The sequence below is a fragment of the Emys orbicularis genome, chromosome 1 (assembly GCF_028017835.1).
Source record: "Emys orbicularis isolate rEmyOrb1 chromosome 1, rEmyOrb1.hap1, whole genome shotgun sequence".
Lineage (NCBI taxonomy): Eukaryota > Metazoa > Chordata > Testudines > Emydidae > Emys > Emys orbicularis.
This window is the reverse complement of record NC_088683.1, coordinates 324,156,140-324,183,549: the sequence shown is the minus strand read 5'-3', so window position 1 is coordinate 324,183,549 and position 27,410 is coordinate 324,156,140. Positions and strand designations below refer to the sequence as shown.

At 41.6% G+C, this 27,410-nt stretch overlaps 1 protein-coding gene across 1 annotated transcript in view; it reads right to left on the bottom strand.

Annotated features, from left to right (window-relative positions):
* Positions 1-263: 263 nt before the first annotated feature.
* The window catches only part of LNX2 (ligand of numb-protein X 2), a 41,649-nt gene continuing 14,502 nt past the window's right edge, over positions 264-27,410 (bottom strand). Inside the window, exons 4-9 of the mRNA XM_065421073.1 lie at positions 21,127-21,495; positions 16,364-16,504; positions 11,347-11,524; positions 9,186-9,417; positions 3,192-3,350; positions 264-399 (exon numbers count right to left, since the gene is read on the bottom strand). Coding sequence (XP_065277145.1) covers positions 264-399; positions 3,192-3,350; positions 9,186-9,417; positions 11,347-11,524; positions 16,364-16,504; positions 21,127-21,495 — 1,215 coding nt within the window. The remainder of the gene's footprint in view (positions 400-3,191; positions 3,351-9,185; positions 9,418-11,346; positions 11,525-16,363; positions 16,505-21,126; positions 21,496-27,410) is intronic.

The following is a 27,410-nucleotide window of genomic DNA, read 5'->3' as shown; positions in this document are numbered from 1 at the left end:
TGTCTGGGAAGGCTTAATGACAATAACATCTTAACGTGCATGTGCCAGCTCTTAAACAATGAGCACAACAAATTCGGTAGATATGGCTGTTTCAAGATGGCAACATACGTACAGTAAAGAGATTGAGAATCCCCCCCTTTAAAAAAATGAATGTAGCAGTTTTTGGCCCTGCTTATTACCAGCTGTATCAGTAGAAAAAAAATGGAGGCTTTATACCAGCCACGTAGAAAATCATCTGCTTGAACCAAAGCGGTTTTACAAATCTATATGAGGCTTCCAGGCCAGCAAACAACAGTCAAAGTTACTTTGTTCCTCTGCTCCTTCAGCATAGGAACTAGTGAGGAATGGCTCATGCCCACTGTGGATAGTCCATTTACAGCGACAATCATGTCACCACACCTAAAAAAGGAAACAAAATGGAAAGCAGCTGATGAAAAATGGTGCACAACAACTCTAACACAACAATGAGTAACAGATGGCATTTCACAGTTAGGGCCTCAGGTTTCTATTGGACTTGGAGTTCAGCTGCAAGAGCTAAAAGCATTCAATTAAAAAAATGAAGTCTGACCTCCCATTGTAATTAGTATGGGGAATTCTTGAACCCCTGGGGTTCAACTCTGGCGTAATTCCAACACTAGCTTTAAGAGTTTGCCTGTGGAAAGATACCAGGATTGATGCAAGAGTGGGAGAGGGAGAGAGAAAAAGTCATCATTTACCAGGGTTAAGTAGGGGATAATAAAAACATATCTAGACAGACTTACAATATACATGTTTATATGATAAAAACATATACATGTTTATAGGGTTATAACACACATTTACATATAATATGCATTTATTGTAGCTGGCAAAAGCAGTGACACCTATAGTTAAGATTGCTCAACACTTTCCAACATAAGACCCTGTTTTCAGTTGCTTATAACTTTACCAAACTTAACCATTCAAGATAAAGTTTCCTATGCCAGATGTCTGCCTCAGGGTGTGTGTATAGCTTGAATGGCTAAGTCTGGTAAAGTGACACACACACACTCTCTCTCTCTCTCCCCCCCCCCCCCCATGGAAACTTTAGCTTGAATGGTTAAGTCTGGTAAAGTGTCCATATAGGAAAGTTTCAACTAAATGGCTCATCTATTTCCGAAAATGAGGTTAGGGGAAAATACGTTGTTTTGCCCATGTTAAAAAAATTCCTACAACCATTTCATTGAGATCTACTGTCCCCATGCTTTGGAGCAGAGATTTAAAATTAGGCAGGGAAAGCACCTTTTGCCATCCATGTGAAAATTTGCCCAAATTTGGTCAAGTTATAAACATCTGACAAATCTCAGTTTGTACATGCTTGATAGACACTTGTTTGAGTTTACCAGCTACGTTCTCTTTAGATTCTTTCTGCACTCAGCATGCTCTATCTCAGCGGTTCTCAAACTGTGGGTTGAAACCCCCCAAAGTGGGTTGCAACCCCATTAAAAAGCCAGCCCCAAGGCTGGCTTAGAGTTGTTGGGGCCTGGAGCCGAAGCCCGAGCCCCACCGCCCGGGGCCGAAGCCCAAGGACTTCAACCCTGGGCGGCAGGGCTAGGTTACAGGCCTCTATCCCCACACTGCTCCTATCTGTGACTTGACAATATATGTTCTATTCCCACAGGGCTACTGAGCATGCTCCAGCACTGCATTGCAGGGGATGAGGAGTAATTTCCCTGCAAGTGGGTTGTAGCCCACGAAAGCTTATGCTCTAATAAATTTGTTAGTCTCTAAGGTGCCACAAGTACTCCTGTTATTTTTCCCTGCAATTGCATCTTCTGACTGTAGGGGACACCAGAATTCTGTCTTTTATTCTCAATATTCCTTTTGTTCCTATATAGGCAGGGTAGGAGGAAGCAGCCTGACTCAGAGTGGTGAGGAGCAGAGTGAAGGGGGAGAACATTTCCTAACTTTTAAGGTTACAAAGTCAAGAACTCAATGCTCTTTTAATATAGTTGTTTTTAATGTAATTGTATATTAAAATAAAAATAGTAATGTATAGGACCATAAAACAAAAAAAAATACACTATGCTTAGGAGCCTGAGAATGTTATTTTATTTGATATTCAAGGGCCTTTAAAACTTGTTAGGATCCTGGTATACAGTCATAATGTATATGAGCAGGGAAACCCCATTCTTAGGAATAAGGCATGCAAAATTATAAAACGAATTTTCTTCTTAAGCCACTTTGTAACGAAATAGAAATACAGAGATTATTACGTAGTAAACCTCCAAGAGTCATACAGAGCTCCCAAAACCACAGAGTATCACTCTTAGCAGCTTAGCTATTGCTATGATCTGAGTCATAAGATGGCCTCTAGTCACTGCCATGTCATTGGAAACATGCATCAAGCTGTTCTGAAAATAGATTAAGCCTTCCTTAATTTGTAATCATCATGATTCAGATCTACCCTGTATGTAAAACAAATATGGTACAATCTTCTACTCATATTATCAAACCTTCGTGATGTTCAATTTACAAACGAGGGAATCTTTAATAGGCATTTCAAATCCTGCATCTGGAGGGACCCTAAATTCAGCCAAAACAAACACCCTAAATGCCATATTTGGGGATCCTATTAAAGTGCCATATTTGAAAATTGGACCCTGCATGTTGATTGCCTCTCACAGTGATCTTGACTAGATACTGCTCTAGCCTCTTCTCCACCTGCTTCCCCACGCCTCTATTATAAAATGAAGCTCCTCTAGCTTTCGTAATCCTCCTCAAAGTAGGCAGAGAGCATTATACAACATGCTCACTTCCCGGCTCCAAATCCTGGGCAAGATATTCCCCCCCAGGCTGGGTCTTGGCCTAATGGAGGAGTCAAGGAATCAGTAGAGGTGATGGGGGAGATGGGTCAAATCAGCACTACTGCCTGATGGTGAAACGTGTTTCCAAAGAAAGGTGGGGGAAGGAAGAATGACTGGGACTAGATGCTCCCACAAGTTCTGACTGATCCCATTTCCCCCAGCCAAAAATCCTTCTGACTTCTCAGCACTGCACCTAGTAGACTTGCCAAGCTGCTATAGGGAGTTGGCCAGCTCCCAAGAAACACTGGCTATCAGTCAGTGGCCCAAGGATTATATGTAATGTAACAAATCACTTCATGCAATATGCCTTAGCATCACTGTCCATCCAACTTCTAATATCATTTAAAAAGATGCGGTAGTACTTACTTTAACCTTCCGTCAAAGTATGCTGGAGTTCCAAGAACAATCGTTTTAATGAAGAAAGGCTGGTTTGTGTGATTCTCCTCATATCCACCAACGATGCTAAAGCCCCAACTTCCTAAATTGCTCCTCCGTAGCACTACATCATGGCAGCTATGTAGGCTGCTGTGGGGTGAGGAGAAAAACACATGCCATGTAAATATTTTCACGTTATGTGCAACACTTGCTCTATCGCATCACTGCAATAAGCACGAAAGAGAAGGGGTAATGGTGGGTAAAGGATGGTAATTAACAGTGTTCCCAGGATGAATCATCTTGTAATATTTAACCATCTTTACTACTGTGTGCTTAAAATTACAAAAAAAACCTCTGGAGGTAAAAAAGTATTAAACATAAAGAATGTACTGTTGGAATTATTGCTTAAATACAGTTACATCTAGAAAGTGACACTTCTAAAATGATGTTGTGGGGTTTTATATTTATCCTCCCCCCCCCACACCCCACCAGCTTCCATATCCAATGTTTTATTTGCAAAACGAAAGATGATTTTTCTGTCAGTTTAGGATTTTCCATCTTGAATTTAGGATCTGAAAATCCATCTGTCTTCTTTCTGCCTCTTCCTGATTCATCACTACCAGTAATTAAAATTTTGCAATCAGATGACTGCCTTTTGCATCATCCAAAAAACTGAGTATAAATAATTCAGATTGCATTTGAGTAGCCGTATTGGCTTTGAAATACCTACAGTAGTGAAACAAGTAGTATAAAACAGGAGATATGACTGAAAAATGCACAAAGAGAAAATCTGTTGGGTAAAAATGTGCCATATTTTTTATTTATTTATATATATGTATATATTAGGGCTGTCAAGCGATTAAAATTTTTTATCATGATTAATTGCGTGATTAAAAAAAGTAATTGTGATTAATCATAATAGAATATCATTTATTACAATATTTTTGGATGTTTTCTACATTTTCAAATATATTGATTTCAGTTACACCACAGAAAACAAAGTGTACAGTGCTCCCTTTATTTATTACAAATATTTGCACTGTAAAAAACAAAAGAAATAGTATTTTTCAATTCCCCCATAAGAAGTAATGTAGTGCAATCTCTTTATATGAAAGTTGAACTTACAAATGTAGAATTATGTAAAAAAACAAACAAACCCTGCATTCAAAAATAAAAATATAAAACTTTAGAGCCTACAAGTCCACTCAGTCCTACTTCTTGTTCAGCCAGTCGCTCAAACAAATTTGTTTACATTTGCAGGAGATGATGATGCCCGCTTCTTATTTACAATGTCACCTGAAAGTGAGAACAGGCATTCACATGGCACTGTTGTAGCTGGTGTCGCAAGATATTTATGTGCCAGATGCGCTAAAGATTCATATGTCCCTTCATGCTTCAACCACCATTCCAGAGAACATGTGTCCATGCTGATGATGGGCTCTGCTCGATAACAATCCAAAGCAGTGCAGACCGACGCAAGTTCATTTTCATCATCTGAATCAGATGCCACCAGCAGAAGGTTGATTTTCTTTTTTGGTGGTTCGGGTTCTGTAGTTTCCACATCTGAATGTTGTTCTTTTAAGACTTCTAAAAGCAGGCTCCACGCCTCATCCCTCTCAGATTTTGGAAGGCACTTCAGATTCTTAAATCTTGGGTCGAGTGCTGTAGCTACCTTTAGAAATCTCACACTGGTACCTTATTTGCATTTTGTGAAATCTGCAATGACAGTGTTCTTAAAACAAACAACATGTGCTGGGCCATCATCCAAGACTGCTATAACATGAAATATATGGCAGAATGCATGTAAAACGGAGCAGGAGACTTACAAAACTCCCCAAGGAGTTCAGTCACAAATTTAATTAACACATTTTTTAACAAGCATCATCAGCATGGAAGCATGTCCTCTGGAATGGTGGCCAAAGCATGAAGGGGCATACGAATGTTTAGCATATCTGGCACGTAAATACCTTGCAATGACGGCTACAAAAGTGCCATGTGAATGCCTGTTCTCACTTTCAGGTGACACTGTAAATAAGAAGCGGGCAGCATTATCTCCTGTACATGTAAACAAACTTGTTTGTCTTAGCAATTGGCTGAACAAGAAGTAGGATTGAGTGGACTTGTAGGCTCTAAAGTTTTACATTGTTTTGTTTTTGAGTGCAGTTATATTAAAAAAAAAAATCTACATTTGTAAGTTGCACTTTCACGATAAAGAGATTGCACTACAGTATTTGTATGAGGCGAACTGAAAAATACTATTTCTTTTGTTTATCATTTTCACAGTGCAAATATTTGCAATAAAAAATAATATAAAGTGAGCACTGTACACTTTATATTCTGTGTTGTTGTTGAAATCAATATATTTGAAAATGTAGAAAAATATCCAAAATATTTAATACATTTCAATTGGTATTCTATTGTTTAATAGTGCAACTAAAACTGCGATTAATCATGATTAATTTTTTAAATTGTGATTTTTTTTGAGTCAATCGCATGAGTTAACTGCAATTAATCGATAGCCCTAACACACACACACACACACACACACACTATATATATATATATATGAGAGTCACTTTCCTGACTATCACCACACTTTTAAAAGTGGTAATGCATATGCAAAAGTGTTGAATTAAAGAATATTTTTCTTTTCACAGAAAATCTTTATTCAAATCCAGAGAAGCAGAAAATGTTGAGGTATGCCTAACCATTGCTTCTCTACATTAATCATGTTGCGCCATGCATTGTAGCATATAAGACATAATTAGCAGCAAAATACGGTTGTTTGTAGTATGTGAGCAATAAATGACTGCCAGCTCTTGTTAAGCAGAGTTATTTATCAGATTTGAAAGCAGTTTACTATAGCTGTATAACTCACAAGACATTATGACTGTTTTACAGGAAGTTACATACAGACATCTTGTACAGAAAAAACTAGAGGAAATCAATGAGGGCCTGATCCTGAAAGCCCTTTTTACCAAGGGAAGTGGCTTGTTACTGTGTGTAGTTATAATCACTTTAGATTTATATTATGGTTTCAATGCTGACTGTCAGATTTGGTTTCTCCCATGGTTAGTTGCAATGGGAGATTAACATGGGTCATGATGTGAATGCATCTGATATGACCCCATGTATGGTCACGCTCGAGCCATGCACACAAAACTGATACTGAACTCAAATCAATCCTGTAGGATCATCAGAGGGACTTTGAGAGCGACTCCCACATTGTCGCTATACTGCCTCGCGGGGATTGCATCACCATCAGTGAGGCGGGATGCCTTCAGTAAAAAGGAGACACAAAAACAGGTGCATGTTTCAAGACAGCCACTGAATGGACACATTCCACCACCCAAGAAGCTGAAGTCCAGAAAGAGCTTTGCCTCTAAGTCCCTTACCCCAAAATACCATTGTGGAAGGCTACAGAGTAACAAAATGGCGGGAAACGTCGATGATCTTGGAGAACCTGGTTCTTTCAGAACAACTCCCTCCAGCTACTGACCTCAAATGAAAACAATGGTGTATTCTAACTTGAGTGAGAGCTGAGGTGGCAAAGACTGATGACAATATGACCAAGTGGAAGCCGAGGAACGACTCCAGTTGTGAATGTGGAGAGCCTAGGCAAAACACTTGAACCCTACCACAGTGCCCCGTCAACATCCCCTACTCCAGAGGAACTACTCAAGATAAGTGACAACAACGATCTTGGCTGTGGTTTTGGAGCAATCTGCTATGATGATGACTTCAGGATTTCATTCTGTTACCATCACATTCTACATGCTCTCTGTGATTACATCCGCAAACCGTGGGTGTAATCCTGGAAACCCTTACTATTGTGCACAGTGTGATTGAAGTTAACAGGACTATGCACAGTATTAAGCACGATCCTTGATCGTAAGTGTTTCCCAGAATTAGGCCCACAGTTTGTCGATATAGCTACCAGAGAGTGAAGAATGGGATGAGAAGTTAAATCTGGTGATATCAGTCAGGCCAAAAGTTAGGAAAAGGAAGTGGGTTTGCTGCGGGTGTATTTGTGTTTGATAGAGTGGTGGCTGGTTTTCTGAATTATATGTGTGAGATTTGTGAATGCAGATTGATCTGTTCTAACTTCTTTCTGCATATGTGCCTAAGACCTGTGTGATAAAAGTCAATGATCAGTGAAGGTTATATCCTTCTGGGACAGTGTACCCCATAAAGCTTTATGGGGGGTGCTTATAAATGTATGTATGATATAACTGGAATAGGTTTTTGCTACATATGCAAAGTAACATATCTATGTAAAGGTTATGATCTACTGGTTATGTTCATCCTAGTTGTATGCAGGCACCATTTGTGTGTTCAAAGTTATGAACACTGGCTGTATAATTGCTAAGTAGCCTTTAGATTTCTAAGTAGCCTTAGTTAGAACATTTGGTCACTTCTTGGGAAAGGAATGTGCAAATTAGGTGCTAAATCAGGAAGCACTTAACAGACAAAAGAGCTTGGAAGACTCCAATCCACATAAGAAGTCTACCTGAGGACGTTCAAGGTAGCATGTGGGTAATGGCTACTACCTGCAAGTCCTGAGTCATGCATGGGCATGTGACTTGCCCATGTGATTCCAAATCTCCATTTTGTGACTGGATTCTACACAGGGTGAGGAGGGGGTCTCTACCCACAAGAGAAAGTCTATTTAAACCCCTGGGAGACCCCTCCATTTTGTCTTCAGCTGCGTAAAGAAGGAGCCTCTCCACCCCCCCCCCCCACCCCCCAGGATACTTGAAGGAAACTGGAACAAAGGACAGTAACTACAGGGGGTGTGAGTGATTGCTGGACCCAGGCTAAAAGGAGATTAGCCTGTAAAAGGGAGCATTCTGGAACTGGTGAGGATCTTATCTGTATTTAGTTTGATTAGACATAGATTTGCGCATTTTATTTTATTTTGCTTGGTGACTTACTTTGTTCTGTCTGTACTACTTGGAATCACTTAACTCCTACTTTCTGTATTTAATAAAATCACTTTTTACTTATTAATTAACTCCGAGTATGTATTAATACCTGGGGGAGCAAACAACTGTGCATATCTCTATCAGTGTTATAGAGGGCGAACAATTTATGAGTTTTCCCTGCATAAGCTTTATACAGGGTAAAACGGATTTATTTGGGTTTAGACCCCATTGGGAGTTGGGCATCTGAGTGCTAAAGACAAGCACACTTCTGTGAGCTGTTTTCAGGTAAACCTGCAGCTTTGGGGCAAGTAATTCAGACCCTGGGTCTGTGTTGGAGCAGATGGGAGTATCTGGCTCAGCAAGACAGGTGCTGGAGTCCTGAGCTGTCAGGGAAAACAGGAGCAGGGGTAGTCTTGGTACATTAGGTGGCAGCTCCCAAGGGGGTTTCTGTGATCCAATACGCCACATCTTCATTCTATGAAGTTATTCATTTGCCTTTCTAAACTTTGTTTTTTATATTAATATAGGGTGATTTGGGTAAGCGCTCTATGTTTCCTGTTTAAAACTCGGGCTTAACTTAGGGATGAAAAGGACAGCTTACATTCATCGGGGGAATTGAATTGGTTAGTGTTAGACTTTTCCCAAGGTTTCTGAAGGCATAATCAGTGTTTTCTATCTTCCGGCTGGCTAACAGGATACTTTTGCTGTACAATCCTTTGTAAATTGAATGTGGCTGCAATAGATTGGCAGCAATAGGGTGAAGCAGGTACTGTAACTAAGCTGTTCTCTGCTTTAGAGTTTAAATCAGTTTTAACATTATATTAATTAAAACTGCTGCAGCAACATAAAGTAAATCCCCACTAAAAATGAACTGTTCTTGTATCTGAACGCATGTATAAGAAAGAAACCCTTCAACATATTGCTTCAGCCCTATGTACGTCACACAAATATTTTATAGCAAACTGAAAAATGTCAGGAGAATGACACAGCCAAATGCAAGAGTTAATATTATAACAGCAGTGTAAACACGAGTTTAAACAGATCATTCATTAACTAGTACCTGGGAAGCCCCAGCCACATGACCCATGAGGGCGACCAGCTAGCATCATATTCATTTTCGCTGATTGTGCTTGGTTGTTCCTCATTAGTCTGGGTTTGTTCTTCAACAATCTGAACCTCCAATGTTTTGAGTGCCACCACTGAAGAGGTAGCACTGGCTTTGAGCATAGCCACTGCCTCACTATGACTTAGATTGGTCAGGTCAATGCCATTAATATTCAGCAACACATCACCTGTTTAAAAGGCATAAATAAGAGTGTAAGTCATGTGGCCTATTGAATACTTGTTTTCCTGTGCTAATACCTGGCCTGTACTTATAACACATTACTCAGTGTCTGTTCACGTCAATGTGTTATCTCCCTGGGCCTAGACAGTCAGAAACAGTAACTCTCAGAGCTGTGAACTGCAGTGTATTAACTCTACAGCCTCATACGGACAATTTAAACATTATAATGCGTAAACTATTTCACCGCTGCATATCTCAGCAGAAACAGAAACACTATGCTTGGCTAGCGTGCTCTGCTATCATGCAAATCAGAGGTGGAAATGATCTATTAGGTCAGGCACTGATCCTGCCTCAGAATAGAGCTGACCTCTATGGTATATCCTCCAGTGCTCTGTTCAGTCCACATTTAAATGACTTGAACACTGGAGCTTTCACCACTCCCTCTGGAAACTAGTCTCACCATTAGGGATTTTTTGTGTGACTTTTCCAGCTTTGTGTTCCTTTTCTTAATGTATCCCATTCCTCATAGTGGTCCCTCAGGGTTTAAAGGGAAGGGGGAAAAGGAACGGCAAAAGGTGTAATGTACCCAATGAGGGAGAGGGGAAGTCTTGCAGAAGGTAACACAGCAAGTGGGGCATGAAAAGAGTACTCCCACTTCCTTCCCCACATGCACACTTCAATCCTACTGCATGTCTGTGCTTTGCCAATTGGGAAAGACAAAACAGGGATCACTGGAAAGATTAATAAGGAAAAATCAGCTCTGAGGACGCAAGAGCATCTGTAAAAAGATTATAATGATCTGGAAAGAGTCAAAAATACAAAGATTGCTGAAAATGATTTTCCTTGAGAATATTTTAAAAGAAGGAGAGAGTCTCTGATTGACTGAGTGGTTACAGTATTGCTGCTGCTGCAGTGCAGAACAAATCAGCAAAATCCAGGACTCAGTTACACAAGATATGAGAATCAATCACTTTCCAGAAACTTGCATAGCAGGGAAGGCTAATTCCTTTTGCAGTTGCAGCTTTAACATCACATAAGGAAGAAAATCACAAGTGTTGCTTCGACAAATGGATTTTTAAATAATGTTTAGAAAAAGATACTGTGCACATTTGTATATTGCATTTAATGTTCCTACCTTACACTGTCATGAAAAATATCCTCCATTACCTCATTTTAAATTTGCACACTTCAGTTACTGTTCAGACTTTGCCCCTTATATCAGAATGGGCCCATAGGATTTCTAAGTCAGTGCAGTATTGCATGGGGTTGCATTACGTATTTATATGATTTAGGCGCATGTACAACATTTTACAAAAAATAAATCAGGAAAATGTCAGGCTGTACCTTAAGCATTATCGCAGCAGGATTACCAACGTCATCCACCCCACACCTGCTCCCACCCCCCAATACTCTACCCGATTCCTTTCTCAAAAGCCGGGGATAACAGATGCCCTGTCCCGAAGATCAGCAAGCTCAGTCTAGGTCTGACAAAGGATGGGGAAAGTGAATTACAGAAAGGACGGTCACTTGCTGAAAATGCCCTACTATTAGCACAGTTAAACAAGGTACCTGTGATCAGAACAGATCAGTTTAGCTGGGGTACTGAAGATATTACACAAGGACAGAAGTGGTTTCTCAGACAGCTACAGGGCCCAACCAATGTGACCAAAACCAAAAATAGGATGTGTGTACTGAAGTGAAAAACACTAGACAAGATTCTTAACTCATAGGGGGATTACAGTCAACTTTACACAACCATTTCCCAAGCCAGGGGAAAGAGTGGGATTGTACACTGAATTTCCATAAGTGGAATATTTGAGAGAAGCATTTATCATTGCTACCCTACATCTGTTGAGAAACTCTGATACCTTACAAAACAAATTCATGAACAGAATAATTGAAAGATGCACATGCTGCCATTTGAGTCAAATCCTACCTCGTTTGATCCTGCCATCTCTTGCAAGACAGCCATGAGGTTGCACGCTAGTAACAAAAATTGGCAGTTCACCACTTTTGCTGCCTCTGCCTCCTGCCACTGTCATTCCAAGGGATTCGTGTGGTTCTTTTTTCACAGTAATGTGCTTTTCTTGGCATGCAATACACTGGGAAAGAATCTGCAAGAATACAACAAAAGATACTTTATTTAAAAAAAACTCAAAATTGATGCTTAGTAGGCTCCTAATCTATATTTAGGTAGCTAATGAGAGCAGCCTGATTTTCAAAGGTACAGAGAGTCTGCAGCCAGAGCCGTCCCTAGGGTATGGCAAATCGGGGCAGCCACCCCGGGCCCTGCACTTTTGGGGGCCCCGCAGCTGCCCCCCCGAATAGCCGAACCCTAGGGACGGCTCTGTGTGCGTGTCGTGCGGGGGCATTAGGCTGGCGTGGGGTTGGGGTGCGGGGGGCCAGGCTGGCCGGGGTTAGCAGGGGGCCTGGTGCTGGCAGTGGGAGTCAGGCCTGCACTCACCAGCGGGGGTTGTCCCGGGCCCCGAACCCTCCTTGAGACGGCCCTGCCTGCAGCCCCTATTGACTTCAATGGGAGCTGCAGGTGATCAGCACTTTTGAAAAATCAAGCCATTTATTTAGGTACCCAAATATGAATTAGGAGTCTAACTTTAAGCATCCATTTTTTAAATCTCACTTCTAATTTACTTACAATATGCTTAGAGAGGATATCACTGCACTGGACATTGAAGATCTGCAATGCCAAGTTTTGGTGCTGCTGCACAAAATCCATATGTTCATATGGCTAGCATCATGGCACTGAGGCCAGGTCTACACTACCGCGGTAGTTCGACAGCTGGCAATCGAAGTTCCGGGTTCGATTTATCGCGTCTGGTCTGGACGCGATAAATCGATCCTGGAAGCGCTCGCCGTCGACTGCGGTACTCCAGCTCGGCGAGAGGAGTACCGCGGAGTCGACGGGGAGCCTGCCTGCCGCGTGTGGACCGCGTCTGAACCGCGGTAAGTTCGAACTAAGGTATGTCGACTTCAGCTACGTTATTCACGTAGCTGAAGTTGCGTACCTTAGTTCGAATTTGGGGGTTAGTGTAGACCAGGCCTGAGAAACACAGGACTTTGATGTTTAGGTGGAAGTCACACTTACTAAGTGCATCATTTTTGTAAGTATCATATGGACCAAACTCTACAGACTCAATGTGAAATGAAAAAGCATATGTACTTTAAGGGTCACAAGCCGACACACCTTTTAAACAGTTTATTTTTATATATGCAATTTTTTTTTCTTTTGCAGCTTGTCTCCAGAATCAGGTTTACCTATGTTTGGCTTCACACCATCAGGAGGGTTTAAACCTGAACTAAGGGCTTGTCTACCCAGGGAGTTATTCTGCAACAGCTATCCTGATTAACTCCATGTGTGGACATTCTTTTTCTGGAATAAGATTGCTTTATTCCCAATCAGTTTAATCCACTTTGGAAGTAGATTAGACTAATTTAGCATAAAACACTCTTGCTCCAGAATAAGTGTGTCCCCACAGGGAGTTATTCTATAATAGCTATTCCAATTTAAATTCACCTTAATCCAAATTAACTTGCCTATGTAGACAAGCCCAAATGTATTTTATTTGCTTAAATGCCTTCATCCTCATGTACTTAGTGATATATTCAAAGCATTCCACATTTACCTCCACTGATCATCTCAAATCTACAGAAGATTTAGAGGTAAGCTAAAAATACAGAAATAAGAAATTACACCAGTTAATCTTCCAGTGGCAGTTATATCACCTCCTCCCCACATATGAAAAAAATGGTACCCTTTTATATTCCCACTAATACTAAACCACTTCTGGCATTGTGTAGAGTGGCAGACACATACCACTGTACACATATTAAATGCAGCTTATTTTTAATTCCATCAGGCTTTGTGGCCATCTACTTGCTGGTGCTGTACAATTATGTAAACAAAATTCTTTAAGACAAAAAACTTCAAAAAAGACCCCGGCTTAAGAGAGGAGTGCAGGTGAACTATATGATGAAACCCCCTTGGCCCTTTTCTGAAACCTCTCACATTTTTGGAAGAAAATTCTGGCAAAAACCTAAAGTGCTCACAACTTAAGTGACTGAGATTGAATTCGGTTATCAACACCGTTTGTTGAAAAAGGATATCAAGGATATCAAGGAGGCCTATTAAAGGCCTGATACTCTAGGTGATTATATGAGTCATTGAATTTGAAGAGCCAGAAGTCATATTTTTGAAACTACCAAAATGTCTGAAGCATAAGCTCTGAACAGTATTTTATTTTTGTAGTAGGTCTTCTGCATAATGCCACACTAGATTCATGGAGTCTCTTCATTCTGTCCTTCACCCCATCATATAAAATATAAGCCAGCCAGTACCCATGCAGTAGCCACAGCTCTCTTTCCTTTGATTCAGGGAAGGGAAAACATGACTTTTTCCACCACAGGCAATGACAATCTGTTTATATTACTCTTGGGGGAATTCTGCGCCACTGCACAATGCAGAATTTCGCAGAAATTAACGAGTGCGCAGAATTTCCTTTCCCCTACAGAAATGGTGCTAGCCTCCACTGGACCTGGCAGAGCCCAGCTTGCACATAGGAGACACCTGGGGAGGCGAGACGGTGGGAGCTAGAGGGTTCCTGGCAGCTGCTGATCCCAGCATGCCCTGAGGGAAGGAGAGGGCAGCGTGCAGGAAACTCTGTGCAAGCCTGGGACTGAGCATCAGGCTGTTTCTCCCTCTGGATCCCTGAGCTCTGGGGGGTGAGGAGGACAGGTGTTTGCAGGGCCGGCTCTAGGCACCAGCAAAGCAAGCAGGTGCTTGGGGCGGCAAATTTGCAGGGGCGCAAGAATCCAGCATGGGAGCGGAGAACCAACAGGGAGCCCTGGGAGCTGTAGTTCGTTGGTTAGCTCCCTGCCTATAGAGCCAGCCCTGGAGCAGGGAAAGAACTACATTTCCCAGCATTCCCTCGGCCGCAATTAACAGGAAAGGGAGGGGGAAGGAGTGTGGAACTGAAACCTCATGCTGCAGCTTGCTGTAAATGGTAGGGACAGAGCCAGCTCTAGGTTTTTTGCCGCCCCCCACCCCAGCCCTGGGCTCCCCCCGCACCCCTGTGTTGCCCCAGCTCTGGCCCTCACCTGCACCCCCCTGCTGCCCCAGCCCTGGCCTCTCCCCCACCTGCACCCCCTGCCGCCCCAGCCCTGGGCTCTCCCCCCACCCGCACCCCCTGCCGCCCCAGCCCTGGGCTCTCCCCCCCCCCCACCCGCACCTCCTGCCGCCCCAGCCTGGGCTCTTCCCCCCCGCACCTCCTGTTGCCCCAGCCCTTGGCTCTCCCCCAAAGAAAGAATTGGGTGGACTAAATGGACATTGCACCTCTCTATCTGAAGCCTAGCAAGGCAGGTACGTGGATCCCACTAGAATTTAAAATGAAAAGTAAGGGAGGGGAGGCTCTACTAGACTGGGCAGCTTTAGATACAGTACCAGGCACGTAGGAGGATTTACACTTCTGAGTCATGGAAGCAGAAACTGACTTTTCTTTTCCAGATTTAGCTAATATTCAGAAAGGGAATCCAGCACCTGCCTTCCAGATTTGAACACCCTCAAAATTCAGGAGTGCTCAAGCTCAATTTGAGCAGCTGTTACTTCATTTCTCCCAAATCAAATATACTGATCCACTGTAACTTGCTGTAGAAAAAGTAGAATAAATTGAGCAAGAAATGCTTCCCAGTGGTTATTAGGACTAGAATTGCTATTTTCAACAGCCATTGCTTTTTTTTTTATTATTATTATTATTATTATTTTTTAAGTTTTAGTTTTATTTGTTTAAAAGGAAGACAGTGATATTGCATTGGCAAATTCCCCATAGAAACAAAGAATGGAACAAAAGAATAATAAACGCACCTCAACTTTTCCTCATTTACGTAGGACAGTCTTATAATATGCATCCAGATAGCCTTCAATCACACAAGCTGAAAATTGTTCCACTTTACTGCAGTTCCGTAACCATATGGGAACCAATCCTGTCTGTGTTCTGTGCACATCCAAAATTCCTGCGGAATGACCCGCCCTGGGAGCGAGTTACCAGTGACCCAGGGCTGGGGCGGCAGGAGGGTGCAGTGGCGGGGGGTTGGGGGGGGGGGGGGGGGGGAGTAGCAGCAGCCAAAATTTTTTTTGCTTGGGGCAGCAAAAAACCTAGAGCCAGCCCTGGGTGTTTGGAGAAGGGGGGGCTCCACAGTAGGGCTCTAGGGTGTGGGTATCTGGGCCAGGGGGGCCCCGTGGCTAGGCTCTGAGGCGGGGCGCGGAGTGTGGGTGTATTGGCTGGGGGGGCCCCCATGGCTAGGCTCCGGGGGGGAGGGGTTGTGGGTGTCTGGCCCCTTGGCTGAGCTCTGGGGTGGAGGGCTTGTGGGTGTCTGGCCCCCTGGCTGAGCTCTGGGGCGGAGGGCTTTGGGGGGGGGGGTCTGGCCCCCCAGCTGGGCTCTGGGGGGCGCAAGGGGGCAGAGAAACAGGAACTGGGTTGTCGTAGGGGTTTCTTTATCTCTCTACTCCCAAGGGAATTTTTGTGTGTCTGTATTGTTACAGACATGCCTGCTGACAGGTATTTTGAAATAAATTACCAAAAATAATTGAAACTGGCGTGATTATGTAGTGTTATTTTGACAAATAAAATTTGCAGAATTTTGCAGAATTTTTAATTTTTTGGCGCAGAATGCTCCCAGGAATATTATATGGCTGGTGGATATGCTCCAGCTCCTGGGGTCTTGCAGTTCAATGGCTTGCACAGCAGAAGTCCAAAGGATGCTCCTGAATGGCAATCCTTCCTCATGGTGGTAACATGTTGCCCACTGTCCCACACACGATTCCAGAGCTACAATTTTATCTCATTCACAAGACTTGTATGTGTCGCTGTAACCAGCAAATCTGAATACCATCAAATGCTAGTACATTTTCTTTTCAAGTGGAGAAAGAGAGAAACACTAACCTTATGCGAACTGTGTCTGCTGTGGAATAGCTGCTGCGCCTGGTGCTGGCTGCTGTTATGAGTCCCTGCTTCTCGGAGAATAGCGACTGTCTGCGATTTCACTGGTCTGGAGATTGTTAAATTCACCCTTTCCCCGCTAGCCTGAGGGACAGATGTGCAAAATGAAAATAATAATAAAGTTCTCACTGTATTGTTATTAATTAAGAGATGAGGGATGGTCTCGTGGCTAAGGTACTGAGCTGGGACTTGAGAGATCTGGGTTCAATTCCTGGCACAGCCTCAGACTTCCTGTGTGATGCTGGGCAAGTGATTTATTTTTTCCTACCTCAGTTCCCCATCTATAAAATGGAGATATTAATACTTTCTTTTCTCTCCCTTTCTCTTGTCTGTTCAGACTGTAAACTCTGTGACAGGGTCTGTCTCTATGTGTACATACAACACCTAGCACAACGAAGCCCCCAGTTTCAGTTCAGTTTCAGGCACTTTGGTAATACAAGGAAATAATAACAAGAAAATGGACTGAGTACACTGACAGATTATGATTTTATAGTTTTCAAAACTACTCAATGTTTCAAATCTTAATAGATATTTAAAAACAAATTATTTACCTAGAATAACTAACTTTGTAAGCAGATTCAGAAAATTTGTTGAAATAGTTGGAGAGAATATATAATCAGACCACCAAACTGTGTAGTTTTGGGGACTATGCAAAAACTCAATGGTTACCCTAATATTCCAAAATCCCAACACCAAGATCTCCAAATAGAAATCTGACCTCTTCAAAATCTCAATATATTGAAAAACTGACAAAAAAATAACACAAGATTATTAGAATTTCCTCCTAATTACAAGAGATATTTAAGATGAAATTTAAATTATCCAAGCAAATAACCCCCACCAGTATCACAAGTCTCCAACTGCTGTTGGAGTATGGAGTTAATCAAATAGTAAACAACAGTATTCTACATAGTCCTAGTGTTTAGGTAAGGTGGTTTACTGGATGAGTACATGGCTTAGAATCAGACCCCCGCCCCCACCTCCAGTTTTGCCATTGATTGGTTATGTGACCCTTGGGCAAGTTACTTCCTTTTTAATCCCCATTTTACAGATAGGGAAACTGAGGCACAATGCGACCTACTTTCATAAAGCTTTTTGACATCTAGTGATAGAGAGAGTGATAAGTACACAGTATCATGATCTTCCTTGATTTCTTCTATTAGACTCCAGACTACACTGAGATCACCTTATACATATGAATAGTCTTATAACTTTCAGTAAGCTATGGCACACACTGGAGGAGGCCAACACACTTTTCACTTCTGGCCACATCGGTTCAATTTCTAGGTTTCGTCTGAGGCCCCAAAAGGGGGTGGGTGTCTGCAGTGCATTTTGCACTATTGTGACTGAAAACACCCACTGTATTCACACCTACACACCATTGTAATAACAATCATACAAAATATGCCTTGTGAGGTATCATTTGAAAACTAATAACTTGCTGGTCAATAATATCATGGTAAAATACATGTAGCAACATTATATGTGAAGTTATGAATTCCCCCTGTATTATGATGTTAGCATATGTTCAAACTCACAGGGGCCTGACTAGGCAAAAGGTGTTAAATGGGTCTATCCTAGGCAAAGGAATGTGTGTTTACCTCAATTTACATTTAAGAAGTAAACAGGAGCCTTGAAACAGCATGAGGGGGAAATGGCAGGAGACAAGGCAAATCTGCATTTCAGCACGCACAGGGAAGAAAGAGCATGGAGCCACCTTCACCACCAGCCTCCACATCACCTTCTTTACTGTTTGAGTAAACTTTGCTTTGAGGGGTAATCCTCAGAAGAATCCACTTCAGAGGGTGACTGGACTATAAAAGTGAGGGGCAAAAACACCCCAAGGCATCTCTCGATCTCTTTCACTCACCTAAGTCGACTAAGGAGCCAGCCCTTTGACATAAGGGAGGATCCTAACCTGTGAATTTGGTCAGCAATGTTGCTGGAAACCTGTGGTAAGAATTTTACTTTGAACCAAGTCTAGCTTGTTAAGTTTAGCTACTAGAAAGCGTTTTATCTTTATTTCTCTTGTAACCATTTCTGATTTTAATGTCTTTTACTTGTACTCACTTACAATCTCTCTCTTTGTAGTTAAATAAATTTATTTTATTTTTTTAATCAAAACTAATCCAGTGTTGTGTTTAAACTGAACTGTTTAGGTAACTCCAGTTCAAGTAGCAAACTGTTGCATATTGAGCATTTACAAAGGCAATGGACCTCTAATATCTGAACTGCCCAAGAGAGGGATGGACAGTGCAGAACACATCTTTTGGGGGAAAATCTGGGATTGGGAATGTGTTGGGGCCACCCTGCAAGGAGTAACCAAGGCTGGTGGAAGCCAGAATGTGACTGGAGTGTTGCTGACATGCTGCTAGGGTCAGAACTGTAGTTAAACACAGACACTCAGGGTGTTGCCTGCATGCTGTTTGCCTGTTTGTGAGTGGCCTAGTTTGGGAGCTACATCAGTAAAGCACTGTGAGGCACCCAGTGTTAGGGGGCAGGCAGTGACACAACCTCTTACCAGTCTGGATTGCACACCGGAATGTGACAACTCTATAAAACTATATTATAAGATTCCAGGAATGTCGCTCTGTGTTATTCTGAAGCCTAAAATGGCTGTAAAGTCAGTTTGAAGTAATAGAATCAGCTACAAGCATGGTTGGAGCTCCTTTTGTACAGAATATCAGCAAGTTGTATCTTCACTGGGTTTTGCAGTCTGTTACCATCCAATTTTTAAGTTCTCAGCCATTTTGACTTCACAAATTACACCAGAAAGGCATGTATCTATGCCATGCCAAGAGACCCAGACCATTGCAATAACAGAGGTAACACAACCAGTCACCATCATTACTCCACAGGTAATTTGCATGCAACAATTTCATTGGCTGTATGAGGGAGACTGCACAGATACTTGGCCCAGCTGCCACACCTGCGCACCCAACTACTACCTGCACAAACCAACACAAATCTCCAAGCATAACCCCCAACAAATCAACAAAACCACCCCTCTGCACAACAACACAACCAGCATGCAAATCACCACCACTACCCCTCAATGCAGCACACACCCCTCATTTGCCACCCACACAACTCTCCCAGCCCAACACAACCCACACACAAATCAATGCAACCACCTGTGACACCTGGCACCCCAATATTCACCACTGTCATGTAATTAGGATATGTTTTGTGCAAAGTCTGCCTTGTGAGGTATCATTCTAAAAATCTTGTTCTGCTAGACATTAATATCTCATTGGATTGTATGTGCTACCGTCCTATGTGAAGTTATGAAGTTTGGCTATGTATGTGAGGCATGTGAAACATGTTGTGAGGTTGAAAAACACCCAAAAGCAGCCTTTCAGGTACAACAGTAAAAAGGACAAACAAAGTTAATGGCTTATTGAGGAAATGCACACAAGCACAAGGATTACCCCAGGAACCGTGTACAATAGAAACCTCTCAGAGATAGCAATGGGAACCGTTTGACCCACATCACAGCAAAAGAGCTCTCCAGCAAGTGGGAAGAAGATATAAAAGGGGGACAATGACATCATGGTGGGACCTCACTCTCCCTACAACAACACACCTGGAAACACCTGAGGGGCAAGGACTGAACTGTGGGAAGTGATGGTCCCAAGCTAAAGGGATTTTTAGCCTGTGTATGAAAACCTGGGAAATCCAAGGCACCTTGTGCCTTAAGAATCTGCCAGCCTCTTTAACATTCAGGGTGAGAATTTGCTAATTCATATTCTACCTATCTAGTGTGTTAAGCTCAGTTTGTGGTTTTGTTTATTTACTAAGATAATCTGCTTTGATCTGTTTGCTCTCACTTATAATCACTTAAAATCTATCTTTTGTAGTTAATAAACTTGTTTCTGTTTTGTCTAAAACCGGTGTGTAAAAATTATAACTTGGGGCAGAAAGTTGTTCCATCTCTCTCTCCACATTGAGGGAGGGGAGACTTTTATGAGCTTACGCTGTACAGTTCCCTGTGCAGTGCAAGATGGTATAATTTTGGATTTACACTCCAGAGGGGGTGCGTGCCTTAGCAACTGGGAGGTGCCTTAGCTGAGCCTTCCCATGCAGAGCTGATCTCAGCATCTTTGTGAAACTGCAGCTGGGTGTCTCCCTACCTCTGTGTATGCTGGGGAAAGAGCAAGCTTGGAGAGCTTAGCAACTTATCACAGCACCATAGTGCAAGAGGGAACCCAGGCTGGTGGATCAGACGGGCTCAGTGGTACCCCAGTTCCAGGTGCCACTCTGGGGGGAATCCGTCACATCACCCCCATACAATAACCCCAAATATCACTCTGAAGCCTAGAAAGTCTGTTGAGTCAGTGGGAAGGAAATGGAATTAGCTAAAATCATGGCTGGGAAATCTTTTTGTTTGGAATATCACTAGGTTCAATCATCACTGGGATTCACAGTCTGTTTCCATCCAATTTTTAAGTTCTCAACTGTTTTGTTTGTTTGTTTTTAAACACACACATCTTTATAAAATTACCTGAGCGACAGCACAGGCTTTCAGCTACTAGTAATGAGTAACATCTGCCAAAACCACTATACAGTTTAGGCACAATACACAAGTTGTTCTGAACTGTACTATGCCATTTTGGGGTGAAATTTGGCGATACATACAATAAGTGTCTTGACATATAATAAATTTTAAAGTTTCAGACTGAATAAAGTACCCCATTAGAGTTTACCTGGATAATCTGAGCAGCAAGTTCTGGTGTCCCATGTTTCAGGTCATGTCCGTTGATTGCGAGTACCCGGTCATTGCTGCAGAGTCTGCCATCTTGAGCAGCCAATCCCCCTTCCAAAAGGTCGAGGATAAAAACTCCTGGCTCATCTGTTCTGCGCACTAATTTAATGCCAAGCTGTTCACTGGAGTCTCGTTTATGCAGCGTCACCTGAAAGCCGTCTTCTCGCAGCGAAGTGCTGTCAGCATGGTTGTGTGTCCGGCTTCCAAATCGTCTCTCTCGGAGCACCGTGAGATGCAGCACCATGCAGGGCTGGGAAAGAACAGCTCGAGCATGGTTATGGGACACGTTGCTGATGTCAAAGTTATTGACCTGGAAAACAAGAAGTAAAACAATATTCATATCTGTTTACTTGTTTCTAGATGTATCAATAAAATCCTTGCCAAGTTCAGAGACCCTGTTACAAACCTCTAATAGTCTATACCTGGAATTATCTACTTATCCCACTGTGCTCCTTCCCTCTCTTCATTCAATTCTCTCCTAAATAAACACTTTATCAGCTGAGCCTACAAAGCTAACCCACATCAACGTTACACCATCACTACTGCAATTAACACTAACTTTCACCACATTCTAAATTACTGCCATCCTCTCCGTCTCCCAGTGCGTTTGCATCTGATCATCCTGGGTCTTTCACCCTGTATGCTCAGGGCAGGAGCTGTTTGTTCTATTTAAAGTGACAGCCAAACACATTGCTGTCACTTTAAATACGAGTAGCTTTAAAAAGAACGTGTAAAATTCTTTAAAGAAAGGAATTTTAAGGATGAGTTTATAATCTTACAACTTTTACAAAAAGTAGTGTTTCTGAGAATGGAATTGCAGTAAATGCAGGTGTTTTGTATCAGAAAAGTACAAGTTGGGATACGTGCTCAGATAGTCAACCAGTCAGATTACCAGATTGGCTGAACACTGATAAACCTATAAAATTTGGCCTATAGTACAATATGTTGTAGAATACTGTTTTTGACTACTGGACAATTCTAATTCATATTTAGAGTGTGAAGAAAATATTTATTTTTTTCATATATTTCAGCATACTTTATATTACTATACTTTAGGGCAACATATAAGTGTATCTGAATTATAGGATGTCCATTTCACAGTTTATCATCTTCATTTTGCAGTCCTAGAGCTCAGGAACAGAAATGTAAATGAGACACCATATAAGTACACAAGGAAGCAGAGACAGATGCTGTCTTGGATGCCAGTTCAAGACCATCTATATTAAGTCATGCACCTCGTGTACCATAAAAAACAGAGAGAAATTAGCACTGCTGGGCTGAAATACCAACCTCTGAGCTACAATCAAATAATTCAAAAGTGTGCAAGATGCAGAATATTAAATTAAGTCTATCATTCCTATTATCATATCTTTTTTTTTTTTTTTTTTTTTTTTTTAACAACTCCACCTCAAATCTGATCTGATTTTATTGACTTCTATCTGAAAACTATTAGAGCTAGACTCAATGCTGGAAGTGGTCTGAAGGCTTGGAATTTCAGCTAATGCTTTGAAAACATTAATCTTTAACTCTTAGGAATTCTAGAATATTGGCTGCTAAAATAGTAGGAATGGGAGGGGAAGAGAGATGGTAAGTCTGAATAAATTGACTTTAATAACTTTGGTAATACACAACACAAATTTTCTTCCTCTCCTAGGAAAATGAGAGCACCTTGGAGTTTCATGCTACTGCTGCGATCTTGAGCAATTCCCTGTTTCCACATTCAGAATGACCACAGCACCATTAAGTGGAGGAAAATATAAGACTTAGGGGAAAAAAGCATAAAGTCAACATTTTTTCAATATAATTGGACCATTGTAGCTCTTCTTCAACGTGGAAACAAACTGTTTACGCTAACAACAACATGAGACTCAGACTCTCAGATGTCTCTGGAAGAGGGAAACATTGAGGAGGTACAAATATTCACTAACATGTTCTTAAAGAGCTCTGAAGCTAATGCCAAGATTTCCAGAAATGAGTGCTTAACTTTACACATTCAAGTTTTGAAACCCTTGGCCTTAAGTTTTACATGTCTGATACTGAAGAGCAGCAAAATTTTTGGAACTATAAATGTTAAATCAGATGACACCTTCACTTTAAAATTCTGTAACTCAACACTCACCAGCGCTACAGAAACTTTGGTGGGCTGGTATAAATACTTTCGGGCCTGTAAACTGTAAACTAGAGCTGGGGAGAAAACGTTTTTCCAGCCCTGTAAAAATTTGAGATTTCAGAAATGCTTCCCATTGCACATTGGGATAGGACTTCTTGAAGCTTTTCACAAAAACAAAACAAAACAAAAAACAAACAGGGACACAAACAGACTATCCTAGCAGGAAGGGCACTTACCTAGGACGTGGGTGACCCAGGTTCAAGTTCCTGCACTAAGTCAGGCAGAGCAGGGACTTGAAGCTGGCTTCCTCACATCCCAGGTGAGTACCCTACCCACTGGGCTACTAGCTATTCTTTGGGTGAGTCTGTGTCTCTGGGTTTTGACCCGGAATTTTGTCCTGGACCTAAGAAACCTCTCCTGAATGAAGTTTTATACAAACCAATATACTTCTGTGAAAAGGTTTCTTTCTGATTAGGATTAATCCCAAGGTAAAAAGTGCAATATATTTTTTAAAAAATCAACAGTTAAAATGCAGAAGTGTTAGGGTGAAACCCTGGTCCCATTTAAGTTAATAGCAAACTCCTGTTGATATAAATGGGCTTAAGTTTTGCCCTTACAGCCTGTATTGTTAATTTAAAAACCAAACCAAACCCTACAGTACATAAACTGCCAGACCTGTTGACTCACTACTCTGATATGCACTAATACAATAACTGAGATATCTGAGCCATTAATGATTCTCTTCAAAAAGTCATGGAAGATGGGGGAGATTCCAGAGGACTGGAAAAGGGCAAATATAGTGCCAATCCATAAAAAGGAAAATAAGGACAACCTGGGGAGTTACAGACCAGTCAGCTTAACTTCAGTACCCGGAAAGATAATGGAGCAAATAATTCAAGCAATCAATTTGCAAACACCTAGAAGATAATAAGGTGATAAATAACAGTCAGTATTGATTTGTCAAGAACAAATAATAGCAACAACCACCTAATAGCTTTCTTTGACAGGGTAACAAGCCTTGTGGATATGGGGGAAGCAGTAGGTATAGTATATCTTGACACCGTCTCATATGACCTTCTCATAAACTAGGGAAATACAACCTAGATGGAACTACTATAATGTGGGTGCATAACTGGTTGGAAAAACATTCCCAGAGAGTAGTTATCAGTGGTTCACAGTCAAGCTGGAAGGGCATATTGAGTGGGGTCCCACAGAGATTGGTTCTGGGTCCAGTTCTGTTCAATATCTTCATCAATGATGTAGATAATGGCATGGAGAGTACACTTATAAAGTTTGCGGGTGATACCAAGCTGGGAGGGGTTGCAAGTGCTTTGGAGGATAGGATTAAAATTCAAAATGATCTGGACAAACTGGATAAATGGTCTGAAGTAAACAAGATGAAATTCAGTAAGGACAAAGGCAAACTACTCTACTTAGACAGGAACAATCAGTTGCACACTGAAGTATTGTGTCCGGTACTGAGCATCATATTTCAGGAAAGATGTGGACAAGCTGGAGAAAGCCCAGAGAAGAGCAAACACACACAAAAAGATTAAAGTTCTATAAAATATGACCTGTAAGGGAAGATTGAAAAAACTGGGTTTGTTTAGTCTGGAGAAAAGAAGACTCAAAGGGAACATGGTAACAGTTTTCAAATACATAACAGGTTCTTACAAGGAAGAGGGAAATAACTAGTTCTTGTTAACCTCTGAGGATAGGACAAGAAGCAATGGGCTTAAATTGCAGCAAGGGTGGTTTAGGTTGGACATTAGGAAAAACTTTGTAACTGTCAATGTAGTTAAGCACTGGAATAAATTGCCTAGGGAGGTTGTGGAATCTCCATCATTGGAGATTTTTAAGACTAGATGACCTCTTGAGGTCCCTTCCAGTCCTACGAATCTCTGATTCTAGGAATATAGAGTATTTTTGTGTTGGCAGAAATGTTTCTAGAGGATCAATTCAGTACGAACATTTCCTGCAGTCCCTAAAACAATAAATACACCTGATACAGCAATGAGATTTGACAGAGAAAAAACAAACAGTAGAAAAAAAATCAAAAACATCTGCCTGTAACAATGAATTTAAACATTAAGTAGCTGAGTCAAATCCACAAAAAGTAAGGGAAATTCATAGTTAAGGTTGAAACTTCAAGGTACAATGGGATGAGTTAAGGATGATGTTGTAAGGCAGTGGTTCTCAAACTAGGGCCGCCGCTTGTTCAGGGAAAGCCCCTGGCAGGCCGGGCCGGTTTGTTTACCTGCTGCATCCGCAGGTTCGGCTGATCGCGGCTCCCACTGGCTGTGGTTCGCCGCTCCAGGCCAATGAGGGCTGCAGGAAGCGGCGTGGGCCGAGGGACGTGCTGGCCACCCTTCCTGCAGCCCCCATTGGCCTGGAGCAGTGAACCGCAGCCAGTGGGAGCCGCGATCGGCCGAACCTGCGGACGTGGCAGGTAAACAAACCGGCCTGGCCCGGCCCGCCAGGGGCTTTCCCTGAACAAGCGGCGGCCCTAGATTGAGAACCACTGTTGTAAGGGTCTCCAAACATTCGGTGATTTTACCATATCATCGGTACATGTGCTGCAACACTTAAGCACAAAGAAGCAAATGAAGGAAAAAGTTTAGAAAAAAAAACCCCTTAATAAATGTATCATTTTAGTAAATGAGTGCTGATTCAAAATAGTCCATAATGGGCATATTATTATTTACCTTAGTCATTTCAATCTGTAAGTTTCAGGAGTGAAACAGACAAATATAACCTGGTAACAAATCCTTGAAAACAGGAATTTATAATGGAATCTCTGACAGATATTTTATTCCAGGACCTCTTTTGATAAGTATCTAAGATGTTTCAGTTATTAATCTGTATTACAATTGGTAACTAACTTCTTTTGGTTGATAGATGACATTTCTTAACATAAGTGAAATGACCACCAATGTCATATAGGCCTACAAAAGTAGAGTTTATATGGGAAATATGTTAAAGGAAGCATATTTTTTCTGTTCTCTTTCAAAAAATGTGCCATGAAAGAGAAACCTGAAATGAAATACAAGTTCAATTTAAAAACAAACCAACCAACCACGAACAATTGTTTTTCATCCACAGAGTAATATTTTTAAGCCCTAGTTGTCCTTGCTTTAGAAGGCATCAATGGTCTACTTCTTATACACTACTGTGTTAATTCTAAAACATACTAAAGCAAGCTGGGTGTGAAAGCAAAACATCTATTTCTGCCACACAGACCTTCTAAGTGAAACACAGAGTATGTGAAAAAGTGCCAAACACCTTCTTTTCAGCGTTTAGCAGATGACACTACAGGAGCTCGAAGTAAGATGTCCTTGAACAAAGACATATTTCTCTTTACTCTTCTCTGCCAAAATAAAGACCTCCCTCAACTGTGCGTTATAACATCATGTGATACGTAACATAATGGTGCATCAAAAAATCCATAACGCCACTATGCAACACTGTAATCAGCAAGGGATGAGGTGTGGAACACACTGTCAGAAGTCTTAAAAGAGCAACACGCCAATGCGGAAACTACAGAACCCGAACCACCAAAAAAGAAAATCAACCTTCTACTGGTGGCATCTGACTCAGATGGTTAAAATGAACGTGCATCAGTCTGCAGTGCTTTGGACTGTTATTTAGCAGAACTGGTCATCAGCATGGAACCATATCCTCTGGAATGGTGGTCGAAGCATAAAGGGGCATATGGATGTTTAGTATACATGGTACACAAATACCTTGCAATGCTGGTTATAACAGTGCCGTGCGAACACCTGTTCTCATTTTCAGGTGACACTGTAAATAGGAAGCGGACAACATTATCTCCCATAAATGTAAACAAACTTGTTTGTCTTAGTGATTGGCTGAACAAGAGTGGACTTGTAGGCTATAAAGTTTTGCATTGTTTTATTTGAGTGCAGTTGTGTAAAAAAAAAAAAAAAATTCAACATTTTTAAGTTGCACATTCTCAATAAAGAGATTGCACTACAGTACTTGTATGAGGTGAATTGAAAAATACTATTTTTTATCTTTTTTACAATGCAAATATTTGTAATAAAAATAATATAAAGCGAGCACTGCACACTTTGTATTCTGTGTTGTAATTGAAA